General features: G+C 39.3%; 1 protein-coding gene across 1 annotated transcript in view; it reads right to left on the bottom strand.

Moving 5' to 3' along the window:
- The window catches only part of SPAST (spastin), a 55,041-nt gene extending 54,680 nt beyond the window's left edge, over window positions 1-361 (bottom strand). The window contains exons 1-2 of the mRNA XM_077772796.1: window positions 346-361; window positions 53-238 (exon numbers count right to left, since the gene is read on the bottom strand). Of these exons, the coding sequence (XP_077628922.1) occupies window positions 53-238; window positions 346-361 (202 nt within the window). The remainder of the gene's footprint in view (window positions 1-52; window positions 239-345) is intronic.
- Between the last annotated feature and the right edge of the window lie 12,549 nt (window positions 362-12,910).

Here is a 12,910-nt window from a genome sequence, read left to right as displayed (position 1 = left end):
CCTCCCTCGGCGACCCCGCCGCCGCCGCTCCCTCCCCTCAGCCCCGAGTTACCTTTCTCGTCTTCATCGATGCGCAGGGCAACGGAGATGTACTCGAAGGCCTGCTTGTGGAAGGCTTGGACGCGCTCGGCCTCCCCGCCCGGCACTGGCGCCGGGGGCGAGGCCGCGGCCGGCGCCNCCGGTCCCAGGAGCTCGGCACCTCCACGCGCTGCTCGCCGGCCCCGCCCCTTTCTCCGCGCTCGGCCAAGAGCACAACCCCTTTCCTCCTCCAGCGGTCGGTGGCTCCTGCCCCTCCCTCTCTGTGTCCTCTCAGCCTCCTGGTAGCTCGGAGCGGTGACCGCGCACGCGCACGCACGCCCATGCCTTTTTCCGGCGCGCGCGCGCGCACGCCGCCGTCTTTGTTGCCCGGTGCTCCTTGTGCGCGTGTGCAGTTCTCGTCCCTTGGGCCCTTCCCAGCGGGACTACAGTTCCCAAGGTACAGTTCGGCTACGTTGCCTTCAGGGACCAGTCGCTCTACTGACAGCGCTGTCCCCCGCAGCTTCTTAGCGGGGAACCTTGGTCATCAACTCTCGGTGGGTACAGCTTCTGCGGCTTGGGGTCGCTCTGCTAGTTTGCAAGGCTCCTATCTTGCATTGTCATCGTTTTCTTATATTTCTTTCAGCATTTTCTGCAGGTCTGACGCCGGGGATGGTTCACCTGTGTTCCATTTCAAAAGTAATGGGTACCGTGAAAACAATGTCAATGTCCATCTATAGGAAAATGATCAAATGCATTTTGGAATACCCATATATAATTCTGTAGACCGTTTAAAAAAGAATGAGGCGGGCCGACATATACTGATAAAGGAAGTTGTCCATAAGGTATTAAGTGAAAATGGAAAATTACCGACCAGTGTGATATGATCCTACTTTGTATTAAAAAGAAAAAAAAGGTAATGGGTACCAATCTGAGAATTATTATATGAGAGGGAAGCAATTGTAGAGACGTATAAACTCAAGGTCACCGAAAACAAAAATGTTTGCTCGATGGAATGAAGTGAACGATTCTGAAGGTTTAATTAGTATGTGTTTAGATGTATATTTTGAAGAATGAATTAGTTTGAATAGGGACAGTCCTAGGTTTTGCACAGTAATCATCCCACAGTTTACTGAGGAATCCAGACTGGNTCTACTGGATGTCCCTTCCTTTGAGGAACTATCTACCCATTTCTGCTGCCTGTATTCCAATGAGCTGCAAGCACTGAACCCAGTCTCCCAGATCACAGAAGTGGAAACATGAGGTTAATATACTCTACTAGAAACCAGAATCTGGATGGACACACTGGGATAAAAGGTAGTAGGGATTGAGTGCTGTAAAGAGCTAATCTATCAGTTCATCTCTTTGAGATCCCAGAGCTGCCAAGTTCCTGGATTAGTCACTTGATAGTGTAACCTATCCAATAAACTATTCAGTCTATCTCTCTTTCTCTGTTTCTTCCTCTCCCTTTCTCCATCTATCTTTCTTTTTTTCTCTCTCCTTTTCTTTTTACTTGGGTTAGCCATAGTTGTTTCTTGTTGCCTAAAATTAAGGAATCCTAACTGATAAGGTCCCCACCCATTGTTGACAGAGTGAGGTTTATAAATGCTTCATGCCAGCTTCCAAGAATCTCCATATTCTGACCACAATTTTGTCTAATTTTCTCCCACCTACTTCCCTATAAACATAGGTTATTGCAAAATTGACTTACCCTGTTTCTCTCCAACTGCTCCCCACCCCTTTTCCTGCCTCTGTGCTTCTGCCAATTCCTCATTCTGAAATATTTTCTCTTTCACATCTGGTTAATTTCAATTCCTGACTTTTCTCTTTTGAACCCCATAGTACTCTTGTTGTTATGTGAAGTCCATTATATTTATACATGTATCGTGTAAACAAGATGTATATAACTTATACGTACAAAGAAAATAATAAAACAAACAGCATCTAGTTTAAGAAAAACTACTGTGACCAGTTCCTTGAAGCACTTTGTGAGCCCCTCCCTAATCTCAATCTCATTCCCCCCCTCAAGGAAGCCACTGTCCTGAATTTTGTATTCACTGTTCCTTTGCCTTTCATTTTAGTTTTGCAATGTCTGTATGTATTTCTAAACAATGTATTGTATAGTTTTGCCTGGTTTTCATCTTATACAAATGCAAACATACCACATGTATTCTTAATTAGCTATTTTCTGCTCAATAGTTAAGTGTATGTGATAACTCCTTGCTGATTTGTATAAGTATAGTACATTTATTTTCACTGCTATGTGGTATTCCACTATATGAATTTGCAACAATTTATTTTACCATTTAACTGTTGATGGGTATTTAGTTTGGTGCCAGTTTTGTTTTTGTTTTTCCTTAAACAACTTTTTAACTTGCCAAGATATGGCATAGAGTAGAGTAAATCTGGAGTCAGGTTGATTGCATTAAAATCCCTGCTCCACCACTTTCTATGATCTTGGACTAGTGAGTGACTCAGCTTTCACATCTATTACATAATAACAGAGTGGTACCTGGAATGAAGCTGCTGCTGGATAGTTGTTGAATAAAGAATGGTTCTCTCACCTCTACACATATACTATAATCCACTAAAATGAATTACTGTCAAGTTTGTAAACATTCATTTCTCTTTCCTAGGACCACAGTTATCCTTGGCTCCTTTTTTTCCCCTTAGAATTGCTTCTCCTCATATTTCCACTGTCAAAAAATCCCTCATGGCTTAATGGTCACGTTTCCTTATGTCAGGGGAGAGGGGCAGAGAGAGAGAGAGTTCCAAGAAGGCTTCATACTGTCAGCACAGAGCCCCACATGGGACTCAGTCCCACAAACCATGAGATCATGACTTGAGCTGAAACCAAAAGTCAGATGTTTAACCGGCTACATCACCCAGGTACCCCTGTAATGTTATCTTTTCAATAAATCTTTCTCTTATCACCTCCAGCAGAAATGATCCTATTTTTTAATTCTTATGACAATTTGGTTGTGTTCCTCTATGACTCTTCTAATATATTGCCTTGTGTGATAGTTATTTAAATACTTTATCACCCCTTATATAGATGACAAACTTATTTCAAGGCAGTGGCCAACCTTACCCATTTTGGCTTACTTTCTGCACCTAGCCTGATGCCTTATAGTACTCACTTAATAAATATCAATAATTTGAGGGGTGCTTGGGTGGCTCAGTTGGTTGAGCATCTGACTTCAGCTCAGGTGATGATCTCATGGTTTATGGGTTTGAGCCCCACATCGGGCTTTGTGCTGACAGCTTGGGGCCTAGAGCCTGCTTCCAATTCTGTGTCTCCCTCTCTCTCTGCCCCTCCCTTGTTTGTGCATGCACAAATAATAAATAAGCAAATAAATAAATAAACATGTGCATGTTTTTAATAATTTGAAACTCAATCAAACAGGTAATTGTTGTAAATATCTGTTGCTGTGTAATAAACAACTCCAAAAATTTAGTGACTTAAGATTACAGCCATTTATTTACACATGATTCTGTGTAAATAGAAATTAAATGAGAAATTTGGGCTGACTTTAGCAGGCAGCTCTTCTATTGGCCTTGCCTAGGGTCATTCATGTGGATGTTAGTCATCTGATGGCTTGATTGGGCCTCGGTGGCCAAGCTATCCTCACTCACATGTCCAGATGATGGTGGTAGCTGTTCGCTGGGGCATGTGTCTGATATTCCAGACTTCTTTACATAGCATCTGGCTTTCAAGAGAGCAAGAGTGGAGGGGTGCCTGGGTGGCTCAGTCGGTTAAAGTGTCCAACTTCAGCTCAGATTATGATCTCACGGCTTGTGGGTTCATGTCTTGTGTCAGGCTCTATGTTGACAGTTCAGGGACTAGAGCCTGCTTTGGGGTCTGTGCCTCCCTCACTGTCCACTCGTGCTCTGTCTCTCTGACTCTGAAAAATAAACATTAGAAAAATAATTTTAAAAAAGAGAGAGAGAGCATGAGTGGAATTGCAAGTTCTCTTAAAGCCTAAACCTCACAGCTGCACATGGTCATTTCTTTTTTTTTATGTTTGTTTATTGTTATTGTTTTTTAATGTTCATTTATTTTTTTGAGAGAGAGACAGAGTGTGAGCAGGGGAGGAGCAGAGAGAGGGGGAGACACAGAATCTCAAGCAGGCTCCAGAGTCTGAGCTGTCATCACAGAGCCTGACGCGGGGCTCGAACTCACCAACTGTGAGATCATGACCTGAGTTGAAGTCAGACACTTAACCAAGTGAGCCACCCAGGCGCCCCTGCACATTGTCATTTCTGCTGTCATCAAAGCAAATTGCAAGGTCAACTCCAAGGCAAGATACGGGAAAATAAATTCTACACTTGATGGAGGAGTGACAAATTCACACTGCAAAGGGGGAACTTCTGTATGGAATTATTGTGGCCATCTTTGCAAATAACCATAGTGATGATGTGTACAATTTCCTTTTTTTATTATTTTTAATTTTTTTAAATGTTTTATTCATTTCTGAGAGAGAGACAGTGTGAACAGGGAAGGGTCAGAGAGAGAGGGAGACACAGACTCTGAACAGGCTCCAGGCTCTGAGCTAGCTGTCAGCACAGAGCCTGACATGGGGCTCGAACCCACAAACCATGAGATCATGACCTGAGCTGAAGTCGGATGCTTAACCAACTGAGCCACCCAGGCGCCCCTGTAGAATTTCGTTTTATCTCAAGTTAAATCATAGATGAGTTACTCATCTCCGAAAACATTTCCCAACCATTTTTGCTGAATCACAAAAACCTTCTTACTTTTAATCGTGAGGTAAATTAACACACTTATTTTAAGGAGACAGAAACAATGATGATGATGACTAGTACTAGTGCTAATAGTTATTGACTCCATATCCTGAGCTAAGCAGGTTAATTTATACTGTCTCATTCAACCATCACTATTTGAGTTAAGCATTATTGTCTGTCTTTAAAAATAAGGAACTTGAAGCTCTAACAGTCCGTTACTTGCCCAAACGTCACATATTAATGATACATACTACTCAGGGAGTTAAGATAAAAGTCTAGGCTTCCAAAAAAATGTTTTTATATAGTTTATATGTTATTAATTATGAAATAAATATATATTCAGCCTCTAGAGCAGGAGTGATCTTTTTCTTTTCTTTCTTTCTTTTTTTTTAATCGTTGGCATCCAGGTGTTGAGTCTCTGGCCTCTGGCCTCCTGCTTGCTAGGTCTCTGCTGTTCACTTGTGCTTAATATCGACTGTGTCAATATACCTTTGCCAATTTTTTGGATGGTAAAAATATGGGATTGAGAGTCAGAAAGACAGATTTGGTGTGCTGGTTCTGCCAGTCATTAGCTGTGTAATGTGAAACATGTTCTTCAACTAGTTAATTCCTCTGTAAAATGAGTGGACTAAGAATTAAATTACAGGGGCGCCTAGGTAGCTCAGTCGGTTAAGCGTCCGACTTTAGCTCAGGTCATGATCTCACGGTTCGTGGGTTCAAACCCCGCATCAGGCTTTGTGCTGACAGCTAGTTCAGAGCCTGGAGCCTGCTTCGGATTCTGTGTCTCCCTCTCTCTCTGACCCTCCCCTGCTCATGCTATCTCTCTCTCTCTCTCTCTCAAAAATAAATAAAATAAAAGAATTAAATTACAAAATGAAATAATTCACTTAAAACTTCCAGGATAATATCTATGATGTAAAAGGCCTCAATAAATTTTGTTTCTGTCTTTTACACCTACAGTGCTGTTTCAGAAATCAGACTTTCCTGGGATCTCAATTTTTAGTAAACTCAATCCACATCTTCTGCTGCTTGGAATTATACCCCAGCCAAATCCATTTTCTGAATTGACATCTCCCTAAATTTGTTTCAAGAAGAATAGTGCCTGGTTGTTATCCTGGCCTTAGAATCTGCTGGACTGAAGGTCCTAAACGTTTCAGCCATTTAACCTACAGTGTGACAGCCTCCCAGTTTGCAGATGGTAAGGACTGTAGGACACTTAATCTTGAATGGAATCTGGGCCAGTTTCACCAGGACAAAAAGGAGGAGCTGAGTACTGTGCTAACTAATCCAGGACATTTGGTCATTTTATCACTTTAGCCCATTAACTTATTTACAAAGTGACTATCACCAGATAGTTTTTTGGCTATTTTAACTCTACTTCTCTTCTAAGGAACTCCTCAAACCTTCAGCTTGAGAGATACTGGATTATCTCAATGACACGTATTAAGGACCTCTTTTCAGAAAACTTAGGGGAAACAAAAGACATGGTTGGAGATGAGAAAGGGAGGAGTACAGTAACAGTAGATATATTATCCTATTGCTGTTAAGCAAAAACCTAATCATGGGCAATTAATCATTTCTCTGTATTGAGTCCACATTTGGTGTATTTTATTCATTTACTTGTTCAACAAATAGATATTAAGCACTGATAGCATGCCAGGCAATGAGTAAGGTTCCAAGATTATAGGAGGGAATAAAATCGGATTTATTATCTAATACAGTAACTAAAAAACTCAAGTAGCAACTAGCAACAGTGGTGAGACATATAATAGGAATTCCAGGTGTGGGTGTGGAATTCAAAAATGTATGTACAGTATGAATGATGAAATTTATGAGAAATCAGAGTAACATCCCCTTGTGAAACAGGACAGCTATTAATCAGCTCCAGCTGATTTTTGCCTTTCAAGAATATGTGAAGTTCTGGGGCACCTGGGTGGCTCAGTCAGTTAAGCATCAACTTTGGCTCAGGTCATGATCTCATGGTGTGTGAGTTTGAGCTTCACGTCAAGCTGCTGACAGCTGGGAGCCTGGAGCCTGCTTCAAATTCTGTGTCTTCTCTCTCTCTGCCCCTCCCCCCACTCATACTCTGTCTCTTTTTCTCTCTCAAAAATAAGTAAACATTAAAAAATAATTAAAAAAAAAAAGAATATTGGTGTACTGTTGCCAGATTTTTAAAACATATGAAGAGAAAACAGAATTCTCAGTTTTTATGTGAAATCTATAGCTGAGGAGATGTGGGCTCAACACTTAAAAACAAGGGGCACCTGGGTGGCTCAGTTGGTTAATCGTCCAACTTCAGCTCAGGTCATGATCTCACAGTTCATGAGTTCGAGCCCCGCATCAGGCTCTGTGCTGACAGCTAGCTCAGAACCTGGAACATGTTTCAGATTCTGTGTCTCCCTCTCTCTCTCTGCCTCTCCCCTGCTCATGCTCTCTCTCTCTCTCTGTCTGTCTCAGAAATAAATAAAACATTAAAAAATATATAAAAAACTTAAAAACAAACCCAAACAAAACTGAGACACCAGTTTGAAATCCTCTGTTTTACAGAGGATTTGTTTAGTGAAAGTGTGAATGAGCTCATGGTTTTGAAATAGTAGTAGGTGTAAGAGTACAAAGTGTTACCTAACCTGCTCAACTTGAGTTTTAAAGCTGTGAATCTGGAAGCATAAGCAGAGGCAGCTAATACAGAATTTGAAATGGCCATTAAATTATGATGATTATGAGAGAGTACATTCAATCATCCCTCTAAGTACTTGGTTATAGAAATACACTATTACATTTCTATATTTATGGTAGGCAGGGCATGTTTAGCACACATGAAAAGCAAGGTAATGGGAACTGTTAGCACCCAGTGAGTGTTGGGGCACGCCAATGGACTTGTCTGTTTTTAAGCCGACTGCAGCGGTTTCAGCAAGCCTTCTTTATCCTTGAGATCACCCTCTCTACTTTGTCAGTTTAGCTCAAATCCTATATTCTGGTAAAGATACCTAAGTTTCTCCATTTACTCTCCTCATTAGCATTTCAGTCTGTATTCTGTCTTCCTGCTCCTCCCAGCTTTGCTCAAATATTGATTCTTTGTTAATAATGCTCCAAATGCACCTCTTTAGATATATCTCAACCTCACCTGAACTTCTTCAGAATTGTTTTCTATATCATTCATCTTAACCTTTAATCAGTTATTATATTATCATTTAAATATATCATTTATATGTATATATATCTAATATAAATGAACTCCAAAACAAATTTATGAGGGCAGGCACTCTAATTTATATTTATCTTAAATTCCTGGAGAGTTTAAGATCCCCAAGTTCACCTCCTGATTTGCTAGGAGGACTCATAGGACTCAGAATATAGTCATACTTTCAGCTATGATTTATTAAAGCAAAAGGAGGCACAGCAAAATCAGTGAAGGGAAAAAGCCACATGGGGCAAAGTCTGGAGAAAACTAGGTGCCAGCTTCCAAGAGTCTTCTCGTGGTAGTCACACAGAACACACTTAATTCCTCCAGCAACGAGTTCTGACAACAATATTGTCCACCACAACACTCATCTCAAACTCAGTGCTTGGGTTTCTACTTGGCACCCACTGACCAACATGTATTAGGTACTCACCTTTTTACTCCTGGGATTTTCAGTTGTTACTCAAAAATCTTGCTTGTTTAACAAACTGGAGTTCAGATTTGTTACTGGAATCCCAAAGCATACTGATACATTTGTCCTCTATGCATAGCTAGGAGCACCACCTTTAGAATTAGGTAGGTGTGGGTTAAAATTTCAACTAGCCACGTAAGTATGTAACGTTATGTGACAGTTTTCTGAATCAATTTTATTATCTTATTTTATGGAGATAATTGTATTTACCTTACAAGAGATTAGAGTATTATGGGGTAGAATATGTAAATCATTTCACAGGGTAACTGAACCCAGTTGGACTTTCCCCTAGTTGGACTTCTAATTCATTTTTTTTCCTGCATTCTTTCATATATGAATACATCATCAATGCATTGTTACTACAGAGAAACATTTTACATAATAATCTGGTATTAAAATTAGGTGACTTAACTACCAATTTCTGTCTTACTGACCAAGTTTATCTTTAAGAAAATAAAAGTTTTGGGGCACCTGGGTGGCTCAGTCAGTTATGCATCCGCCTTCAGCTCAGGTCATGATCTCACAGTTTGTGGGTTCAAGCCCCATGTCGGGCTCTGTGCTGGCAGCTCAGCCTGGAGCCTGTTTCAGATTCTGTATCCTCCTCTCTCTCTGACCCTCCCCTGCTCATGCTGTCTCTCTCTCTCTCAGAAATAAAAAACATCAAAAAATTTTTAAAAAAAGAAAAGTTTTGGGGGCATCTGGTTGGCTCAGTCAGAGCATATGACTCTTGANAAGCAAAAGTCGGACGCTTAACCGACTAAGCCACCCAGGCGCCCCATGACTCTTGATCTTAGAATGGTGATTTCTAGCCCCATGTTGGGAGTAGACATTACAAAAAAAAAAAAAGGGAAAGAGAAATGAATTCAACATATATTAATATGGAATGGCTCTGGTGTCTTAAAATTAAAACATGTCAAACTTAAATATTATACTTATTACTTAACAGCCCATGATCTATTTATAAACGTACATTTACATTATTTGGATTGTGAAAGGAAAACATAAAGCATAAAATCAACACTTTTTTTTTAAAGATTTTATTTTTAAGTAATCTCTACACTCAATGTGGGGCTTGAACTCACAACTCTGAGATCAAGAGTCACATCCTCTTTGAACTGAGCTAGCCACGTGACCCTAAAAGTCAACACTTTAAAAAAAAACTGAAAATCGGGGCACCTGGGGTGGCTCAGTCGGTTAAGTTGCTGACTTCGGCTCAGGTCATGATCTGGCGGTTCATGAATTCGAGCCCCGCGTCGGGCTCTGGGCTGACAGCTCGGAGCCTGGAGCCTGCTTTGGATGCTGTGTCTCCCTCTGCTCTCCCCTGCTCACACTCTGTCTCTCAAAAATAAATAAACGTTTTAAAAAATTTATTTAAAAAAAAAACCCTGAAAGTCATTTAGGAAATTTCGAGGAAAAATCTAGATATAACCAACCTCTTATGTGAAATGGGAAAGAGATAATTGACAATTTATGGGCTGGAAATTATAGTAAGTTTAGCTTTTTTATTTTTATTACTCTCATTGCTAAGATCATGTCTGTATCATGAAAAAATCTCAGCACAGTCTATGCATGTCTTTTAAAAGCCCACTTGACATTGTCCTTGGCATATCAACATTTCTGAGATGAGGATGGTGGTAAGGGAGCTTGGGCATGGGGTTTGGTAGGGGGACAAAGGAGTTATGGGTAGAGTAGTTGTCTCCTAATATTAACCACCAAAAGATACTTCCTTGGAAAGTGATTAAGCAAATCTGGAATATTGATTTCTAGGTCTTCTTCAAAGGTGGTTGGTGTCCCTGTGCACAGACTATTCTCAGGAAGGCCTATTTACATCCAATAAATTCTATGTATTCCTCTGCAAAGACATTTGTGTTTGTGTGTGTATATGTGTATGCTGAATCATGCTCTTTATCTGAGCACTTTCTCACAAATCAAAAGAAAAAAGAATAGAAACAACAAAAAAGTAGAACATATTTTTATAATGAAGTAGTAGTTAGATGTAGATAAAATAGGATGTTTCAGGGGCACCTAGGTGGCTCATTCAGTTAAGTGTCCTACTTCGGCTCAGGTCACGATCTCACGGTCTGTGGGTTTGAGCCCTGCATCGGGCTCTGTGCTGACAGCCAGCTCAGAGCCTGGAGCCTGTCTTCAGATTCTGTGTCTCCTTCTCCCTCTGACCCTCCCCTGTTCACGTTGTCTCTCTCAGAAATAAATAAAACATTAAAAAAAAATAGGATGTTTCACTTATATATCTTCACACAAAGCAGTTTCTTCTGTTTTATCTCGTTTGATCCTCTCTATGAAGAACTGTTGTCCTTATCTGTATGTGAAAAAACATGAAGCTCAGAAGAGTTCAACTACTTGCTTACTTCGCATGACAAACAAGTGAAGGAACCAACCAGTTCTGATATTCATCTAATCCCAAATCAAGTGTTCTCTACTACACATATTGTATTATTCCTAAATAGGTATCATCTAATAGGTTAATATTTTATAAATGGAACTTGCACCAAGTCTATAAGAAGGGGTTCAAGCACAGTATTTGTCTTTATGATTCAAGATTCTAGAATTCTAGTTCTAGAATCTCTAAATGACTATCTCCCTAAAAACCCAAAACAGAAAGTCTAGAGTAGTGCTTTGGTACAAATGTTTGCCTTCCCTATAAACTCACTTCTTTTGAAAAAAATATTTACTGAATATAAGAAACAAATACAAAGATGAATGTAAGATTTTCCCTTTTGGTGAACTAAAAAGTCTAATTGTGTTTGACTGCAAACAATATATAAGGCTGAATAAGGTAAGCACTGTAATAGAAGGACATAATAGAAGCAGATGAGAGGGTCCTGAGCTAAGCTTGGTATTACAAGTCCAAATGAGAGTTAAATGTTTTTCTCATTCTTTTCATTTATCCCTCTCTAGAGAGTACACATTATTGCAATTTCTGTCATAATCATGGTTCTCAGGGCCCATACTCTTTAAAATCTTTAATTTCATATAAGAACTCAGCATTTGGCAGTATCTCCAAGTGACTACACTTCGTATCACTTTCTTGATAATTCATTTAAATCATCTGTAGGTGTCATGTTTTCCTCCCATCCCTCTGCAGCTAAGTCTTGTTCTCTGAATTTTTTAAAATGTTCTAAATGTAAAAATTATAGAGAAGATTTTGTAAACCACACTTATAAGTCTTTTCTAGACTGAGAGAAATCTGGCTGTTAATTGTGTGTGTGTGTTTGTGTGTATTTACCAAAGGGAGCAGCACATATGTGTATATGTGTATATAATACATATATATAAGATACACACAAATACACAAAGATATATAGCCTTTAGTAGTGTCAGCATATATATTCATATTCGGCTTTGACTGTGAATGAACTCCATGTATGCTGTGAACCTTATGAAGTTATATAGGACAAGATCCCTGCCCTGAAGGAGCTCAGTCTAACTTCTCATTTTACTAAAACTGTTTGTATTTAGAAAATATAAATTAGCTCTCAGTTAATTCTTGGAATTTGGAAATATTTACTGAGTGCCTATTGTGTTTTGGGAAATGTATGGATATATTATAATATAGCAACACACATAACTATTAAGTTTCTCCAACTATTCTCTAGACCTATTTGCTATTATTTCCCACTCCTGAGAAGCATTTAATCTTAATTTGAGTTAATATATGCAGTAGTCAATTTCTATATACTATACCTATGCATCCACATCTTTGCATCAATCATACGTGAAAAATCCTCAAAGTGCCATATGGTACCTACCACCAATTACAATGCTAATCAAGTATGCATTACAAAATTAAATTTTAAAAATGTACTCACAAGTCTAGTTACTAAACAAATTTATTTCAGATCTTTATCCAGTCAGTTTTTGCAGAGTAGCAAAATATAGTTGTAGTCTACCTTTTTCAAAACTTAATAGTATAATTATAAATATTTTGTATTTCTAGTCTAATGCCTTTTAATAGTTTACATTCTTTTATATTGATACATATTTGTCTCCAAGTAGCTAATAAGAAGTTTTCAAATTTTCATATTACAAGTGCAATTACAAATGGGACTGTTGAATGAAAGGTAGGAACTTTAGCGTATCACTTTTATTTACATTAAAATAAATGGAATTTAGTGGAATTACAACAATCTTGTTTGCTATTTACAAATTGTATGTAGGAGGCAAATTATCCTTTGTGTTTTTTACAAATACAACAGTATCAATAGTATCACACTTTGGAAAGCAGGTTGCTTTTTGCTAATTTTGATACAAATGTAAGATAGCATTAACAACATCGCATATTCACAGATTTCAGAGCTTGATCAGAGCTTACCATGAAACCCCCAGACACTGCGTCTTCCCCCACCTGTTTAGAGTATAACACTGACAATATTTCGTAGACTCCTTAGCTTAGGTCTGATTTTTTTTTTATAAAAACCACCCAGCGGGTGGGTGATTTCTCTTCAGCGCGGAAGAGCTTCGGCAGCAACTCTGAGGCA

Source organism: Crocuta crocuta, unplaced genomic scaffold (genome assembly GCF_008692635.1).
Source record: "Crocuta crocuta isolate KB4526 unplaced genomic scaffold, BGI_CrCroc_1.0 scaffold363, whole genome shotgun sequence".
Lineage (NCBI taxonomy): Eukaryota > Metazoa > Chordata > Mammalia > Carnivora > Hyaenidae > Crocuta > Crocuta crocuta.
Note: the sequence above shows the minus strand (reverse complement) of the source record. Positions and strands in the feature narration are given on the sequence as shown.